Source organism: Ochotona princeps, chromosome 16, assembly GCF_030435755.1.
Source record: "Ochotona princeps isolate mOchPri1 chromosome 16, mOchPri1.hap1, whole genome shotgun sequence".
Lineage (NCBI taxonomy): Eukaryota > Metazoa > Chordata > Mammalia > Lagomorpha > Ochotonidae > Ochotona > Ochotona princeps.
This window is the reverse complement of record NC_080847.1, coordinates 54,231,857-54,251,559: the sequence shown is the minus strand read 5'-3', so window position 1 is coordinate 54,251,559 and position 19,703 is coordinate 54,231,857. Positions and strand designations below refer to the sequence as shown.

Sequence of the window (19,703 nt, the reverse complement as noted above, 5' to 3'; positions counted from 1 at the left end):
GGAAGTTAGAATGGGAGGGTGAGCAGGATATACAAACCAGTCCCTCAGACACAGACACAGGTGGCAAGCAGTGTCTTTAAAAAATAATTTTTATTTGTTTTATTTTTTTGTTAAAGATTTTATTTATCTTTATTGGAAAGGCAGATGTACAGAGAGGAGAGACAGAGGAAGATTTTCTGTCTGATGATTCACTCCCCAAGTGGCCGCAAGGGCCGGAGCTGCGCCAGTCCAAAGCTAGGAGCTCTTCTGGGTCTCCCACGTGGTAATTTTTATTAGCATGACATTTAGGTAAGTGCTTAAGGTCCAATGCAATGGCTTTGTGGGTGGACGCTGCCTTGCAGGTGTTGGGGTTCTGTGTGGGAGTTGTTTCTTGTTCCTTCTGCTCTGCTTGCTCGTCTAGCTCTCTGTTTATGGCCTGTGAGAGGTGTAGAGGGTGCCCAGGCCCTTGGGACCCTGCACCTGCTCTGGGGACGAAAGGGTGGAGGCTTTTGGTTCCTGGCTTCAGTTGGTTGAGGTCCGACCTTTGGGCCATTTGGTGTTGGGAGAACCAGCAGATGGAAGATCATTCTCCTGTCTCTCTTCTCCATAAACCTGATCTGCTTTTCCAATAAGGAAAAAATGCACATGTCTGTAAGAGATATGGTACAATTTTAAATGCATGTATACATCATAAACTTATTTGCTCAATCAGAGAGTTGGCATTTCCATTTCCTTATTGTTTCTCTATGATTGGAGCCTACAAGCTCCTCCTCTCTGGTTGTCCTTCAAAAACTATGTAATACATGATTGTATAGTTGCCCTGATGTGCTCAGAACACTAGAACTTTTGTGAATTGTGCTTGGTTCCTGTTAGTCATGTTATTTGCCCTCCTGCATTACATGTTTTAGCTTTACTTACTTTCATTGGAAAGGCAGATTTTCAGAGAGAAGCAAAGACAGAAAGACCTTCTGTTTGCTGGTTCACTCCTCAAGTGTCTGGAATGTCCGGAGGTGAGCTGAACTGAAGTCAGTAGCCAAGAGCTTCTCCCAGGTCTCCCACATGGGTGCAGGGTCCCAAGGCTTTGGTCCATCCTGGACTGCTTTCCCAGGCCACAAGCAGGGAGCTGGATGGGAAGTGGAGCAACCGGGACATTTGCTAGTGCCCATCTGGGGTCCTGGTGTGTGCAAGGCAAGGATTTAACCACTAGGCCATCATGTAGGGTTCCCTTTGGCGCATTTGTAATGACCTCTGGTAATTACTCTAGTAGATTCAGATCAGCATCATGGAAGCTTCCACTTATGTGCAAAGGAAATTAGTGGTATTTGTGTTCTGTGTCTGAGCTAGTTCATGTGAAGCAGTGACCTCCAGCCGCATCCATTTTTTACAATTTTTTGTTCTTGGTGTCTGTCTGAATAAATCACAATTGTGTGTATATCACATTTTCTTTATCACTTCATCCATTGATGTTCCTCTAGGCTGATTTCACATCTTGGCCATTGCAGATGGCACTACAGTGTGTGACCATGGGGGTGCAGGTCTCTCCTCCATGTACTTGAAGGAGCTGAGTGCATCAGTGGACAAGGGAGTGATTCACAAGCCAGGAACACATGGGCTTGTGTCTAACATTGGAACACTAAGTGGCAGACTGAAATCCACAGTGCTGTCTCTCCTATAACAGTAGAGAGCGCCCCTGGCCTCAATACTATTTGTTCTTTTGCTTTCCTTGAGCTGTAAATAGCAGATCAAAGCATACCAAGACTCTGTGTTAATGTCTTTTCTTTCATGTTTTTTAGTCTTACTAACATAAGAATAATTATTGTAAGAATTGCCAGCTTCATATAAGGTAAGAATTAATGAAAGTCTTTGTGTGACATCTGGATTCTTTTGGGGAGTAAAAGTCTCTGTATTCTCAAATAAAGTGCATCATCCTGAAGGTGTGGCTGATGGCCACAGTGTAGAATAATAAAATCATTTTTTGTTAAGCTGCTTCTTCTTGTCTGCTCGATTAATCCTGACAATACTGACTTCATTACCTACTCACACATGCCAGAAGTAGCATAGCTGGTCATAGAGTTGTGGATTTTTTGTGAAAACTCCATAGTTATACAAATTTGTCTTCCAAGAAACAATACACGAGAGTTCCCTTCCTTATCTGCAAGAAGCTCTAGTCATCACTTTGTTGAAAGAGTCCAGTTAAGTGATGTGAAATATCTCCTTGTACCTTTTTATTTTCCTAACTTACTTGAACTATTGCATGTTCATTTATTCACTTGTAGAGATATGGTATTATTCTAAAGAGGACAGATGTCATGTATTTTGTGGATAGTATTGCTTTTTTTTTTTTTTTTTTTTTTAAGATTTTATTGTTGGGCTTGGCAGCGTGGCCTAGTGGCTAAGGTCCTCGCCTTGATCCCATATGGCTGCTGGTTCTAATCCCAGCAGCTCCACTTCCTCTCTATCTCTCCTCCTCTCAGTATATCTGACTTTGTAATAAAAATAAAATAAATCTTTAATAATAAAAAAAAAGATTTTATTGTTATTGGAAAGCCGGATATACAGAGAGGAGAGACAGAGAGGAAGATCTTCCATCCGATGTTTCACTCCCCAAGTGAGCCGCAATGGGCCGGTACGCGCCGATCCGATGCTGGGAACCTGGAACCTCTTCCGGGTCTCCCATGTGGGTGCAGTGTCCCAAAGCTTTGGGCCGTCCTCAACTGCTTTCCCAGGCCACAAGCAGGGAGCTGGATGGGAAGTGGAGCTGCCGGGATTAGAACCGGCGCCCATATGGGATCCCGGGGCTTTCAAGGCGAGGACTTTAGCCGCTAGGCCATGCCGCCGGGCCTTTGTGGATAGTATTGTAAGGAATTTCTATCTTATGATTTCTCCCCCTCTTGTTTTATGCCACTTGTTGCTCTTTTTCTTTTTGCTAATGTTTTGTAAAATGTAATTTCAGTGTATTTTGCAAATACAGATGTAGTGCACCACTAACAACAACACCAGACAAATGAAAAATAAGACACCACAATTCCTTCCTCAGGAACAGTGCTTAGAATGTAACTTACGGAATCAAGATGGCAGAATAGGGTAAGGACACGTTTAAACAGATGGAGAAACAGTAGCCAATGTGAAGTAGAGAGGGCACATTCCAGAAAATAGGAGAGGACAGAACAACAGCAGAAGAGTACCTGGAGACTGACAGACACAGGAAAACAGCAGAAAACAGCAGACACAACAGTGTCCGCCCATCTAGCTGGTCTGTTTGATTTGACCAGGAGCAGAAACAGAGCAGCAGGTCCTAGACACGCAATGTGGGAAGATGGTGGATTTCAGAGCCCAGTTCACCCCTTACAGCCGAGTCAGGTGCCATTTTATACGGTGTGGAAAACCTTTAAGACTGCAGGGACAGCAGTGAGTTGTGCATGTGCTTAGCTGGGAGCGAACACACTGAGCTCATTGCATTACACTGGTCCCACAGGGAAAATAATACCAAATTTGACATCATCTGGGTCAAAATAGGTCCATGTAGCCCTCATATCTAATGGCCAACAGCTTTAGGCAAGATCAGCACTGCCAACAACCTAGCTCTATAGTACACCTGTTGTCTCCCTAATCCTGGGACCTGCTCCATCCAGAAGTAGAAGAAAGGTTGTCCAGACAATGGTGCAGCCTCAGCACGTTATCACAGGAGGTGGAGGGTGCTGACCCAGGAGCTGGGGCTACGGAGACCATGGTGGAAATCTAACATAAGAACCCAAACCTGGAACTTGTAGGAGGGAGTGGCACAAGTGACCGCAAACAAAGAGCCGTGTACCAACTGCATTAAGTAAAATCAAACTGTAGACCTGTGGGTGACAGAGCTTAGAAACCAGCTCCAAGGAGAAGAATCTGCTAACCAGAAGTACAATGACCAAGAGCAAAATCAGAGACACAGAAGCACAATGAATATTACTGAAGAGTTCCCTGCAAAGGAGCAAACACTTTACCAACCTCAGAGTTCATTGAGGAAGATATCGAGAAAATGGGGGATACAGAATTCAAAACACTTGTTATAAAGCTTCTTATCAATAACAAGAAGCATATAAAGCAGGCATCCAAGGAATTTAAGGAATATGTCACACAGAAAATGAATCCAATGAAAGCTGATATATCATAAATGAAGAACACAGTGGAGCAAATTGTAAGTACAGTGGACAGTCTCCAAAGTAGAATGAAGGAGGCAGAAGAAAGAATCTCGGAATTGGAAGATATTTCCTGTCACCAGTGGGAAACAAACAAAAAAGCTGGAAGCAGAGCTGAATCAAGCTAAAAAAAGTATGCAAGAACTGAAAGACACTATTAACAGGCCAAATATAAGATCTATGGGAGTCCCAGAAGGTGCAAAAAGGGAAGCTGGCTTTAAAAATGTATTTAATGAAATATTGAAGGAAAATTCCCCTAATCTAGAGAATGAATTGGGAAACAACATGCAGGAGGAGCACAGAGCTACCAACAGGCATAACCAAACATGACATTCACAATGACACATGATGATCAAGCTCTCCTCAAGTGGACGTAGCTGGCATATAAAGGAATGCCACTTAAACTCACAGGAGACCTCCCAAAGGAAACTCTACTGGCCAGAAGAGAATGGAGTGACATATTCTAGATTCTAAAAGCAAAAATTCTCAGGCAAGGATAACATAACCAACAAAGCTTTCCTTTGTCTTTGAAAATGAAATGCAATTCTTCCACAGTAAAGAAAAGTTAAAAGAATTGACCTCTTCCAAACCTGCCTTACAAAGGATACTTAAAGATGTTCTCTTGACAGAGAAGAGGAATAGCACCAAACAAAGGCAAATATGAAGAACATTCCAGTATAATAACAACAGAAGCCTAAATAAATGAACAACCCATTGCTAAAATGACAGGACCAAATTACCACCCAGTCATATTAACCCTGAATGTAAATGGCTTGAACTCATCAGTTATACTGAGTCATAGATTAATACACTGGATTAACTCAGCAGGTTAATATCCAGGTTTCCACGTATGAGATGCTGGCTTGCGTCCCAGCTGTTCTACATCCAATCGCCATTTTTTACTAACACACCTGAGGAAGTAGCAGAGGCTGGTGCAAGTGCTTGGCTTCCTGCTGCTCAAGTGGGAGACCTAGATGGAATTCCAAGGTCCTGACTTTGGCCTGAACTCTCCCAGCCATTCTGGCAATTTGGGGAATCAACCAGCAGATGAAAGATCTTCCCAGTCACTCTGAAACTCACTATTAAATAAATAAATAAATAAATAAATAAATAAATAAAGTGAATATTTTAACCATCCTAGCAAAGCAATCCCAAAAAGTACATTGAGATGACGGAATGAGGTTAAAGCAAAAAGTCATAAAAATAACCATAGAATGGAAAATAATAAAGTCAAACCACAACTCTTGAATAAGAAAAAGAAGAAATCTCCAGCGAGGTCATGACTCCCGTTAGCTGCATGGGAACTAACTTCTGATGATTTTGTCATCCTGAAGTTTACTTTCTGATGGCGTTCCACTTGGGAAAACTCATGCCCCAACTTGGCACTGCTCATGACTCAACCCCATGTATCCACCAGGAGATTGCCTTTGCCTGTGGGAGGGTGATTTGTGACTCCCTGTTGTGTCAGAAGGACACAATAAACAAGGTCTGAAGTAGGTGACAGGCTGACCTGTGTGCACTGGGAGGTGACATGCTGCCTCCCAGTCCCTGATACACAGTCAGTGCTGGGCAGACCCATGATCTGAAGGAGGCCTCCCTGTGGGGGAAGCCGACTGCCCCGGAAAGGTTCTGCAGCCCCAGTGTGGAGGAGAGGCATTGCTCATTGCCTCTCCCACCTGCCCTGCTGCTCTCTGTGCTGGCTTAGGCAGGACTGCTACTTGTTGACTGGACGTTCCCATCTGTCACAGACACTGTTTCTTCTCATACTTTTGTGCTCACAGATCTCTCCAGGTCTTCAGTCAGTGAGTGTTTTTCATTTTTGCCCCGTGTTTTGCTGTTTTCTTTCAAACTAAAATGAATATTTATGTAGCTGGGATTAGTGTGCATCTAGTTTCATTTTATGAATCTGTATTTTTTTGAAATTTTCATTTGCCTCCATTTTGGGTATTTTTATTTCAAACGAGTGGATACTTTGCTCTTAGATGAAAAGGCTTCAGTCGCATTCAAATCAGCTGGATTAATTACTAATTAGAGATGTTACTTATTTAATCGCATATAAACTGTTTTCCATATATTATGTAAAGTATCAGTATTTTATCTTTTGAAATCCCTCTTTTTAACGCTTAGCTCTCAGTGTTTGAAAATTCCTCACAGCATTTAACGATTTTAATCAGTGACTTTGAGTATCTTTCTTAATACATAATCACTTCATGATAAATGAGTCAATTTCTTTATAATGACATTAATATTATAGTAGTTTTTAATATGGACCATGCAGAGGCATGATGAGTAGAAGTGTTAATAGCAGATATTTTTATTTGTACTCAATCTCAGTGCAAAACTTTCAGTGTGTTGCCATTATAGGACAGAGTTGATATCATGCTTTATCATTTAAATGCTAAGATGCATATATATGTATATTTATATATATGTGTGTATAAAATGATCACAGTATTTTGTGTATCAGTTGCGGTGCTGAGCTGTTTTCTCCTTTGATTTAAAACTATGGTGAAACTTACATACAAGCTTTCTAATATTACCCTTCCCCTTCCTCTGTGGCTAATTGTCTTGGTCAGTTGCTACACTCATATTGGAAATCCCTGAATTCACCCTGAAATTAACCTGTGTAGCTTATTTTCTAAGTGACCCCGGAAGTAAGCAGTGCCATTATACTTTCCACACCTACCTTATGTATTAGGTATTAAGTGTTGCTTAGTTCTCAGTGGATTTACTGGATGCTCTTCTCCATCCTTGGGCAATGTTTGCAGGTATTTTCTGCACTTTACCATTGAAGCATTTTGTGGGATTCCTCGTGCAATGACTTTAGCTGCTACTCAATTTCATCATGATGATCTTTGTACGTTTGTGACTTTCTACAGTACTCATGTTTTATGGTAAGTTAAGTCATGATACATTTTTAGAAATACAACTTTGTAGTTGTTGTGTTGGTGACATGTGAAGTGTGACACTATCGGAGCAGGAGCAGGAAGCTTGCACAGAAGCAGAGTCAGGATTCTAACCCAGATGCTCTGTAGGAGTCGTGGGCATCTGAGAGTGTTTACCATCCCTCCTAACGCACACTGGTGGATGCACTTTGTAAAAGTTAGAGCAGTTTACACTGCAGACTATTCGAGTAACACAAGTCAAATAATTCCAACTCTTATGATCCTAAGCTACAATAATGGGAAGGAGTGAATGGTGTCACGGAAGCAGAACACCCCTGTATTGATGGTGTCCTTAAACATTGGATATTCTTTCCTCTGCCATTGGTGTAGTAGAGATGATGCCAGAACATGAGTTACGGCAAGGCTGGGAGTGCAACATAGAAAGTTCAGGTACCCTATGGGTGAGGTTATTATGGAGGAGTCATATATGTGTAGAGATCTATGGAGAAAGGTGACATGTTACATGACAAAGACTATGAGAGAATGATAGTAGCACAACTCACAAAACAATACATAGAGATGAAGCATTAATGTCATTCATTTGTGTGTCAGCTTCAATGGCTGTCATATCATTCCTGTATGCAATATATTTGTGAACTGGCTAGGTCCGTTCCTATAATAAATATATAAAAGTAGGTTTTGGGAGACATTTTAGAGATGGCATATGCAGCAAGCCACAGGGATGCGTAGTTGGACTGAGTTCATCTGTGATGGGGTCAGAAAGCTTGAGTTCTGTCCCAAACGTTGTGGTAGCTCCAGCCACATCGTCAGCCTCACTGCACTGCATGACAGAGGCTCCTACACCAAGAATGAGAACAAACATGCTTCCCAGCACCTCTGGCTAGATGACAGGAGGCAGAATTCCTTTCTTGGAAAACCTGTTCTTTTTGTATTGTAAAAATTAATTAATTACAGTTTTGTTTGCCAAATATATGAGTGGGTAAACTACTCTGAAATTACGATTTAAAAATGTTTCTTGATGGTAAGAATTATGTTTGTGGTCAAAATTCTAAAAATGCAGTTCAAAAATCAAATCCTGGCCTTCTTGCATACGACCATAATGTTCATTAGTTTAAACACAACACATAGGATTAGAGATCAGCAGTCTAAGAATCTGAATATCAACTGCAAACTGTGACTCACAGAGGCCATCATGGCCTCATGTCCTCACACTAGAAGGTAGGACATTGGCATCCGAAGTCCACCTATTCATGTAAGAGAACCATAGATCCTGACATTCGAAGAACGGCTGACATTGAGTTCCTGGAAGTACCACAGTTGGGTCTGAAATATAGAAGATTAGACAGTTTCATCACACCTCGCTGGAACAGAGGTGTAATCGTGACCTTCACCTGGCTGCATGTTTGTCATTTCAGAATGCAACCTATTTTTCTGAGGATGCCAAAGTTAACAACCTAACAAATGCACATGAAGCACCATTGACATAATGTCCGCAAGTGACACAATTTATAGTTTCTTTTTCCTAAGTCAGATCTTTATTGGTGTGCTGGCAAACTCACTGGTCTTCCTGATATATGCATACATCTTCCTGATCGAGCCACAGCTGAAGAAGCCCATGGATGTGATGTGCATGCACCTGACAGTTGTCAACACTGTAACTATTGTGTTCCAGTCAACACCACAGCTCATGTCGTTCTATGGAGTCAAAGATTTCTTGGATGATATTGGTTGTCAGACATTTTTGTACATAACCAGAGTGACTCGAGGCCTTTCCATCTGCACCACGTCTCTGCTGAGTGTGTTTCAGGCCATCACTGTCAGTCCCAGTCATTCTAAATGGGCATGGCTGAAGTCTCAGCTGTCCAAGTGGATTTTGCCCTCTTTGCTTTCCTTCTGGGTCATCAACATGATGATCTACAGTCACATCATTGAAAGTGTGAGAGCCAAATCAAACTCCACTCTTGGCAGTGGGCCTTATGTTCAAGCGTACTGTCAGAACATTAAGGTTGAAGAATACAAGTCAAAATTATTTTTAAGTGTCATCATCATGCATGATCTCGTGTGTATGGTGCCTATGATCGGGAGCAGCCTCTACATGGTGTTCATCCTGTACAGACACCGCAGGAGAGCCCGGCACATCCACAGCCTCACTCACTCTTCTGAGTCATCTGCAGAGAACAAAGCCACCCGCACTATCCTCCTGCTGGTATTGTGCTTCGTGCTGTTTTATGTTGCCAACAACTCTTTGATGTTTTATGGACTATACAACTCTGGGAAAAATGTAAGGTTGGAGGGTTTTAATGGAATTTTATCATCATGCTACCGGACAATCTGCCCCTTTTTGTTGATAAAACATAATAAAATCTTTGTCAGACTAATTTCCTCTGTTTTCAAGATGAGAATGTAATTTTCCCAAAGATCTTTTATTGGCTAACTTGCCATCACCTCCATCAGAGGATTTGTCATTAAAGTTCATATATGAAAAAATAGTATGTTTGTGTGGAGCTGTGGGAATGGAACTAATTTGAGTTCAACTCTGTAATTCATTTAGAGAGATTCACATTTTTTAAAAATAGAAATATTAAAGAAGTTACTAATCTTCATATCAGTTACATCTCTTAGTTATATATTGCTTTTAATAAATCCATTGTATAACATTAAGCTACCTTTATCTGCTCGCTTGTTGTTCTTATTTTTCCATTTTTACTAGACCTCTTAGAACAAATACATACATTTGGAGTAGCTTGTTCAGCCGTTCTGTAAATAACACCCACTTCACTAATTTTGGGGATGTCTCTAGAGGCTACTGTGCATCAAAAACCTAAAAAAGATGCGAAATCAAAAGAGACTGAAAGAATGTCTTTTAGCAGGGAAAACAGTTGTATCTCCAGAAGCTAATGAAGCTGACCAACACCCTTTCTTCTTGGAAACATGTGCAGTGCCTGCCCACAGCAGCCTTCTTGAAGTGTATACAACCTGTTACTCCTACAGGTTGTCCTTTAGGGCCTTCGAAACAGCCCTTTTCAGTGGACAATCATGCCTCCGCCCTCATACTGTTCCTAATGTAGGCCCCATACAGGTTTGGGGGGGACATGGTTGCCAAGGCTCAGTAGCCAGGGTTCATATTGGCCTAGTTGTCATGTCCCTCTGCACCAAGCTGTAGAACAAGGAACATTTGGTTGAATCTACACAGGTTCAAGTTCCAGTTCTGAGTTACATTCCCTGGTCACCAGAAGCTCCACATCTCAAAGAAGTAAGACTTACCTAGTTTAGTGTGTACAAAACTGAAGGCATGGTGGAAGAGAAGCAGCCCATCCCTGATGACTATGGGATCAAGCCGATCCCCAACATTAACCCCTGGACAAGTGGTGAGCCCTCCACTCGTGAGAGCTTCCGCTCTTCTGTGTTCCTTCTTCATCATCCATAATAAATCCTGATTGCTATTGCAAAAAGTAACTCTAACGTTTGAAAAGCCATGAAAGCAGAGCTGATTGAGAGGGTGAGATATTTGGGAGATTCAATCTTTAACATACGGTAAAACACTGAGAGCTCTCAGAGCATCTGTGTAATTCCCAGATGAGGTCCCTGTTGGAATGAGGAGCAGGGAGTCCTTTCGAAGCACACAGGATGCTCCTCTGTGCCTTGAAGGTGCATCTGGCAGGACACAAGTGGATCCTACCCTTCACAGTTTCTAGAAACTACCATGAGAATAGAAGGTACCAGTCACACATTTCCAATGGCTAAAACCCTGAACTAACCCTGTTCTCCCTAGACTCTTCATTAGTAGGAACTTTAATCAGAAGCAGGGTCATGATTCTAACCCAGGCACTCTGATAAGCATTTGGAATATCCAAGAGTATTACCGTTCCTCCTAACTCACACAGCTGGAGGCAGTTTTTAAACATTTGAATAGTTGAATTATTGATAAATCAGGTGTAAAACTTCAAATAATCCCAACTGTTATGGAAGGAACAGGTTGGACCATGGAGAGTAAATGCTGTTGTACTGATGGTGTCCTTCAACTTTACATGTTCTTCCCTCTGCCTTTGCTGCCGCTGTAGAGATGATGCCAGAATGTCAGTTTTGAAAATACTGGGAGTAAAACGAGGAAGTTCAGGTACTCTATGAATGTAGTCAGTACAGAGGAGACAAATATGAAATTCAGTAGAGATCAGACATTTCCAATGGCTTTTTTGTCTTCTCATGAGCAGGCTGGACAGGATTACAATTCCAGCTTCTGGCTGGTTATGTCACTGCGCTCTGATTGGTCCTTGAATTGTGCTTGAAAGACTCCCCTGAATCAGATTCTGCTCTTCCTGTCTTGTACTGCCTGTCTGAGTGCTGCGTCAGGAGTCTTCTCTTGTCAGTAAATCTTACTTTGCTCATTACTTTGCTCTGAAATTCTTGTATGTGAGACAAGGTCACCTTCCTTCATGGCTGTTTATCCGGTAATATTATCTCCCAGTGGAGTCACTCTGGGCATTAGGGCTTCAACCTTTGCATTTCAGAGGTGACTCGTAGTATGTTGCATGCATATACACACATAGAGATCTTACTTCTCGCTGAAGACGTATATGCAATTGTATATACAGCCTATGTTGATGTGCAAATACCAAAGATATGTAACTTTTATGTCATAACTTAGGGAAGTTTATAGGGAGGAATGGGTGTTTGCTTCATAAAGGGTTTCTCCCTCATCTTCCCCAGTCAACAGATGGTTAGTGAGCAGGACTCACAGGCGGTGTGTGCACACTTGTTCCCCTGTATTCATGAACCCCTAAAAATCATTCTCCATTTGATTGTGGCTAATCTTATTCATCTTGCTCATCTCCGAGGTTGGCAGAATCTGAATTTAGCTCAGGATGTTCAGGATACATTGTGCTTCTAAAACAAACAGTAAAACCGAGAGCAAAATGGAAGGTAAAAGATTCGTTCTTTCATAACCTTGCTTTGATGTTTGCATTAGGATCTTTTTTTAAATTTTTAAAATTTTTATTGGAAAGTCAGATATACAGAGAGGAGGAGAGACAGAGAGGAAGATCTTCCGTCCAATGATTCACTCCCCAAGTGAGCGCAACGGCCGGTGCTGCACCGATCCGAAGCCAGGAGCCAGGAACTGCTTCCAGGTCTCCCACACGGATGCAGGGTCCCAAGGTTTTGGGCCATTCTCGACTGTTTTCCCAGGCTACAAGCAGGGAGCTGGATGGAAAGTGGAGCTGCCGGGACTAGAACTGGTGCCCATATGAGATCCCAGTGCGCATTTGAGGCGAGGACCTTAGCCATCAGGCCACCATGCCGGGCCCAATGTTTCCATTAGGATCTTGAGTAGTTAGTGAACTTGTATGTGTCTCATTCTACTGATGTCATTGTTGGGCCTGCCGAGGGTTTTTGTAGTCCATGATGGTTCTAATATTTCCTGTGTGTCTGTTTTCTGGATGAGGTTTTAAAATATTGAGAGATGATTGTGTCTCTAGGTTATTTGGAACTTACAAAAACTAATTTGTTATTTTTTAGAGAGGTCTGTATGCAGTGACATCTTAATTCCTAGACTGAGCACTCTTGTAAGGTTTTTCTTAGGCATGCATGATTGTTTAAGTGGGAGCATTGCCCCTCCCCTTCCATGAGAACTGACAGTCAGACACCTTGCACATGCAGTCAGTAAAAAATCTGATAATGTTATGAATATCAGAGAAACTTAGCTTGAAGATCACTGGATGTGTTTCACCAAAGATACTTCCAAGGAGTTCAATTGGTTTCCAAGCAGAACAGTGGAAGAATGCAGTCTAGCCAAACAAAATGACAAACACACCTCTTGGTCCTTCAGTGTCATCACACAAGACACACTGTGCTGTATTAACATTACTACGTAAAACTTATCTTAATGAGAACACAAATATTATCATTGTATATGCAAATGAAGAAACTTCAATGCATAGTATATGGCTTATTTTTTTCCCCTATGGAACAATTTGCTTTGTTCAGGTAATAAAAAATCATTTTCCAGTGTCACAGGAAAATTATCTGCTTCATTTAGCACTTACAATGATTAATTTAAGAAATGGAAATAAAATACTGATTTTTAAAATTAAAATAATTCATCAGAGAGGTCTTCTACATATTTAGTTAGCTTAATTCCAAATATTTAATATTCCTCTCCACTATTTCAAAAGGCACTATACTTCTAATTTCCTTCTCACAATAGTGCCATCAATTTGTGTTCATTCATTTTGTTTCCTGCTACCCTGCCAAATTCTCTAATGAGTTCCAGTAGTGTCTTGACTGAGTTTTTTGGTTCTCCTATGTAGAGACTCATGTCATCGGTGAGTAGAGATAATTTCAGGTCCTCATTTCCAATGTTGGCTCTTTTAATTCCTTGTTCTTGCCTAATAGCTCTGGCAAGGACTTCCGATACTGTATTGAAGAGTAGTGGTCACAGTGGACGACATCCTTGCTTAGCTCCAGATTTTAGTTGAAAGGGTTCGATTCTTTCCCCATTTAGAATGATGCTGCCATTAGTTTTTTTGCAAATTGCTTTGATTGCGTTGTAGAATGTTCCTTCTATGCCTATTTTGCGTAAGGTGTGTAGCATGAAGTGGTGTTGGATTTTTTTTTTCAATTGCCTTCTCTGCATCTATTTTTTTAAATATATTTTTAAAGATTTATTTATTTTTATTACAAAGTCAGATATACATAGAGGAGAGACAGAGAGGAAGATCTTCCGTCCGATGATTCACTCCCCAAGTGAGCACACGGCCGGTGCTGTGCCGATCTGGAGCCAGGAGCCAGGAACTTCCTCCGGGTCTCCCATGCGGGTGCAGGGTCCCAAAGCATTGGGCCGTCCTCGATTGCTTTCCCAGGCCACAAGCAGGGAGCTGGATGGGAAGTGGAGCTGCCGGGATTAGAACCAGCGCCCAAATTCAATATGTTTTGTAGATACAATTCTAAGAATATAGTGATGCTGCCTTCTAGATTTAATATAGCTTTGACAGTTTTCATGTTTCTAGGAATTTATTTATTAATTCTAGTTTATGCTATTTTCTTAGGTACGATTGTACTAGATTTTACTACTGCTCTGTATTTTGGTGGCATCAGTTTCCATGTCTCCTCTCTTATTTCTGATATTATTTTAATAAACATTGCCTTTCAAATACTCAAATATTATCTTCTATATCTTTTCTATACCTTTTGCATGATTTTTAAAATTTTAATTAATTCTATTCATCTCTCTGACCCATGGGCCCAGCAGTGTGGACTAGTGGCTAAGGTCCTCTCCTTGAACGCCCCGGGATCCCATATGGGCACCAGTTCTAATCCCGGCAGCTCCACTTCCCATCCAGCTCCCTGCCTGTGGCCTGGGAAAGCAGTCGAGGATGGCCCAATGCTTTGGGATCCTGCCCCCGCGTGGGAGACCTGGAGGAAGTTCCTGGCTCCTGGCTCCTGGCTCCTGGTTCCATATTGGCACAGCACCGGTCATTGCGCTCACTTGGGGAGTGAATCATCAGACAGAAGATCTTCCTCTCTGTCTCTCCTCCTCTCTGTATATCTGACTTTGTAATAAAAAAAAAATAAATAAATCTTCATCTCTCTGACCCTCTTTTGGCTTGCTATGTGTCTGTCTTCTATAGATAGATATTTGTATACATAGACAAAAATGAAATAGAGACAGGGCTAGATATATTCTGCTGATCATTTATGTTATTGATATATCTTGATAATTGTACTTGGTTCAGACCTATTTCTCCCAGTGGCCAACATATCTGTTAATAGTTTTAATTGGCAAAATTTAATTAAGAGAAATTATAAAACGCATTAGCAGAAGAGGATGTCCACTTTCACCACTGCTATTCGGATTGAAAGCATTGAAAGTCCTTGTTATTAGACAGGAGCTAGAAGGCAAGAAAAAGAAATTAAAGGGATTCAAATTGGAAATGAGGAATTAAAATTATCCCTGTTTGCAGATGACATGATTCTCTACATAGGAGGTTATCTACATGGAAGAACCATGCAGATAATTAGGAGACTATTGGAATTCATAATGGGATTTAACAGGTAACAGGATACAAAATCAATGCACATATATCAATGGCATTAGTGTATACAAATAATTCAATGGAGAACTTGTAAGTTTAATCCCCTTTGAAACAATGGAGGAGAATCTTAATATCTTGTAAATAACCTAACAAAAGATGTGTAAGACCTCTATGATAAAAATTATAAAACATTGAAAAAAAATAAAATAACACATTAAAAGATGAAGAAATCTACCATGTTCCTGAGTTGACTGGATCAGCATCATCAGAATGTCCATGTTACTAAAACTAATATACAGATTCAGTGCAATCACAATCAAAATCCCAACATTATTCTTTAGTAAATAGAAAAGATGATACAAAAGCTTATCTGGATGCACAAGAGACCACAAATTCAATACAAGAGGAAATGGGTGAAAGAAACAAGATATTTTTCAAAAGAATATATTCAAATGACTATTAGACATTTAAGAAAATGCTCAGGCTTCCTAGCTATCAGGGAAATACAAATGAAAACCACATTGAGGTTCCACTTAATTCCAATGAAATTGGCCTACATTCAGACCTTTTCTAAAAACTGCTTGTTAGTGGGGAGAAAAATACTCTCCTTCACTATTGATGGGTATGTAGTACAGTCACTATGGAAATCAGTATGGAGAGTGCTAAGAGAACTGAAAATAGACCTGGCCATATGATCCAGCTATCCCACTGCTGGGAATATATCCAAAAGAAATGACATCTGCATATGAGAAAGGGATCTGTGATCCTACATTTACAACAATGCAATCGACAGTAGCAAAGACATGGAAATAACCCAGATATTCATCAAAGGAGAAGTGGGTAAAGAAACTGTGGTACATCTACCCCATGGAATACTACTCAGCCATTTAAAAGAATGAAATTCTACCAGTTGCAACCAAGTAGCCCAAACTAGAGACCTTTATGTTCAGTGAAATAAGTCAATCTCAACAGGATAAATATTATATGTTCTCTGATATAAGGCAATCTTCGGGCAAAATATAAGATCAAAATATATAGGTAAACATACATGGACATATAGTCATTTAGAGGAACTGTGTAATAGAGGCTATTATATTGAGATGCAGTATACATCTCTATTTCCAAATAAAAGATGGGCTCTCAACAAAATGTCTAAATATATCTTGGCAATAGATGCTGGATTCTCTACCATTGTCCATATCTGCATCGTCAGGAGACACTTAAACAGAATAATGGACTTACAAGTGTTTTTTGAAGGACTATAGTATTGTAATAATATAGGGGAAATCAGTGAAGGGAGGGGATTTGAGCTGGGGAGAGGGGAAATTCCAGAGACTATGGAACCGTATTATAAAATAAAATTTTTACAAATTACAAAATTAACAACACAGACTTTTGCGATTTTAGTTATCTTTTGTGGAGTTGACTTTACAAATTTTCAGTTCTCAGGGATGATTCATATAATATTCGTGAACATGATTTTGCTCCTGGCTATAGTATAAAGTCAACAGAGTATTTAAGGATGCCAACTGAAAGATGAGCAACTGTGACATCATTAGGTCAGTTAGACATTCTCTTTTTCCTAAGACTGAAAGCTATGTTTTTCAGAAACTCCTTCTTTGTAAGACCATGGGGTAGACTTGGCTTTAAGAGATCCTAAATTCTTTTTTTTTTTTAATTTTTAATTTTTAATTTTTTTATTTTTTAAAAAACTTTTAATTATTAATACACAAGAATAACTGAATAGAAGATCAAGTAAACCAATACAAAGGTATATTATTTTCATTAGAAAGAAAGGGTATATGCCTCCTAGCTAGATAAACTAATATATATTGGCATGAAGAAATTAAAAGAACAGGTTCCACCAAGCTCTATGTTCGTTTTCCCCGTGATTTTTAAAAATATTTATTTATTTTTATTGCTAAGTCAGATCTACAGAAGGAAACATCTATGTCTGTGGATTCATTCCTCAAATGGTTACAATGGTGCCAGGACATGAATCGGCATCCATATGAGAGAACCTAAATTCTTACAATTGCATATTCATTTGCTTCACAATAACAAACTTAACTTATGAGGCCAAAGGGAAATGGGGAGGGAAGCAGTGGTAGGAACGGAGGTGAAGGGAGTTATTCCTGTTCCTCTGAATCTGCACTGTGAAAAATAGAAACTACTTCTACGTAAGTTGAAAAAATATTCAACAACATATCATTACATATACTAATATAACCAAAACAGCAGTAGGTTAAGTGTGAGCTCATTGGTAATTTAATATATTTGCTAATTCAAATGAGCGTTATATGTTTTTAAAAGTAGACTTTATTCTTCAACTCAGACTAACTCCATTACAAATCCTCCATGGCTACAGGGATTGTTCTTAAAATCTTTTTCTTTTTAAATTCAGTATTTTAAAAATGAGTCTTTATTGTTATTGACAAGATCATTTATACTGAAAATCCCAAACAATCCATAATTTGAGTAAATGATTGAATATGTAAATGTCACTGACTTTAAGGGCAAGGTTCGAAAAGACATTGCAATTTATATTTAAGCAAAAGAAAGAGGAAAGCAGAAAATATACATAGCAGAATGTGCCACAAACCTAGCAATAAATTAAACATGGATATTCAGACAGATTTTAGTTTGCTGGGAAAATAGGCAATTTCTAAAGGGAGTAATTTAATGGAAAAATGACTTTCAAAAATGGTTTATCTTGTGAAATATGTTATTAATATGCAGAGAACAAATTTTGTTTATGCCATAGGTACAGTTCCAAGAAAGTAAATCTTCATAAACTGGAGACTTCTCTGTTATAAATGATGCTGCTTCAGCCACCAAAAGGTCTTGGAGAAAACGTGATTTGCATCATTGCAATGGAAGAAGTCATTTTGGAAATAATTTTGTTATTTTTCATTAGCAAAAATGGGCAGAAAGCTGGGTAGCAGGAAGATAAAAGTCCAGTAATGCCCACCAATCTTGCGTTTTTCTCATGGCTATATAGCGCATAAAAAGTCACAAAGTTATTGGCAACGTAAAATAGCACAAAGCACAACACCGTTGAGAGGATAGTGCGGGTGGCTTTGTTCTCTGCAGATGACTCAGAAGAGTGAGTGAGGCTGTGGATGTGCCGGGCTCTCCTGCGGTGTCTGTACAGGATGAACACCATATAGAGGCTGCTCCCGATCATAAGCAGCATAAACAGGACATCATGGATCACAATGACACTTTCAAATAACCCTGTAATGCGATCATGAAACGTCTTCGTTTGACAGTACGCATGAACAAACTTCGTGCCAACAATAGTGTAATTTGATCTGGCTCTCACAGTTACAATGATGGAGGTGTAGATCAGCATGTTGATGACCCAGAAGGAAAGCAAAGAGGGCAAAATCCACTTGGACAGCTGAGACTTCAGCCACGCCCATTTAGAATGACTGGGACTGACAGTGATGGCCTGAAACACACTCAGCAGAGACGTAGTGCAGATGGAAAGGCCCCGGGTAACTCTGTACAGGTACAGAAAAGTTTGGCAACCGATATTGTCCAAAAAATCTTTGACTCTGAAGGATGACATGATATGTGGTATTGACTGGAACATAATGGTTAAAATATTGGCCATGGTCAGGTGCATGAAAATTGAATCTATGAGCTTCCTCAGATGAGGTTGAATTAAAAAGGTATATGCATATATCAGGAAGAGCAAAGAGTTTGCCATAACACCAATGCAAACCTGACATATGAGAACAAAACTATAAATTGTGTCACCTGGGAACATTATCTAAATTAGGTAAGGTTGACATTCACTCAAAAACTAGTAATTGTACTGTGACATTATTTTTTTTAAATGGAACTTTTTGAAGAATATGATGTTAAGGAAGGTGGTAAAAGCATCCATTTTCTGTTTCAGACTCTGCTGTGGTATTTCTGCAAACTGGCTTCTGGGCACAGTTTGCACCTTAGAGCGCAGAAGCCGGTGATGTGAAAAAGGTGGGCTGCAAAGCTGCCATCACACATTCTAGTACGTTCTACCACCTTACATTCTGGAGGGACACTATGGCATCTGTGAATGACAACTTTACACATTCAAAATGATTCTTTTCAGGAGTGTTAGGCTGCTTATTATCGCTAATCCTATACAAATACCCTAACATTAGGGGAATAGAAATCAGGTGTACGTAAAATAATTCAGAGGAAAAAACAAACATTTAAAAAATAGAAAAGCTCGATATAATGAAGTGCACTTTCACAACATGAAACTTGTAAATTTGAATATTGAATGTAAAGACGCATGAACACACGGGAACACGTAGGAAAAGCCACCACTTTAGTAAGAGGTGTCATCAAAGACTTTGCAACTTCAAAACTGCCAGATGAAAAAACATTGAACAAGCCACGTCATTCCACCTAATGCCTTGAGAAACCCACGCATCACTGCTCAATGCCCAGCTCCCCTTTCTCAGCTGGAACCTGCACACACGTCACCCCCAGCAAACACCCAAGTGAACGAGGACAAAGTGAATTTCATTGAACAGAACAACTTACACACAATTCTGCTGAATTACAAAAGTGAAAGGATATGTTAATACTAAGGTTTTCATTAAGTTCAAAAG

General features: G+C 40.0%; 3 protein-coding genes and 1 non-coding gene across 4 annotated transcripts in view; 2 read left to right on the top strand and 2 right to left on the bottom strand.

Annotated features, from left to right (window-relative positions):
* The window catches only part of EMP3 (epithelial membrane protein 3), a 161,618-nt gene that overhangs the window by 65,304 nt on the left and 76,611 nt on the right, over nt 1-19,703 (bottom strand). The window lies entirely within an intron of this gene.
* LOC101516468 (olfactory receptor class A-like protein 1) lies at nt 8,491-9,470 on the top strand. The gene has a single exon (XM_058674562.1). The coding sequence runs from the start codon at nt 8,550-8,552 to the stop codon at nt 9,468-9,470; it is 921 nt and encodes a 306-aa protein (XP_058530545.1). The 5' UTR covers nt 8,491-8,549.
* On the top strand, nt 9,952-10,082 carry LOC131482301 (small nucleolar RNA SNORA70). The gene has a single exon (XR_009246881.1). It is a non-coding gene; the product is annotated as a small nucleolar RNA SNORA70 (small nucleolar RNA).
* LOC101516228 (vomeronasal type-1 receptor 4-like) lies at nt 17,921-18,868 on the bottom strand. Its single transcript, XM_004597197.2, has one exon. It carries the CDS (start codon nt 18,866-18,868, stop codon nt 17,921-17,923), a length of 948 nt encoding a protein of 315 aa, XP_004597254.2.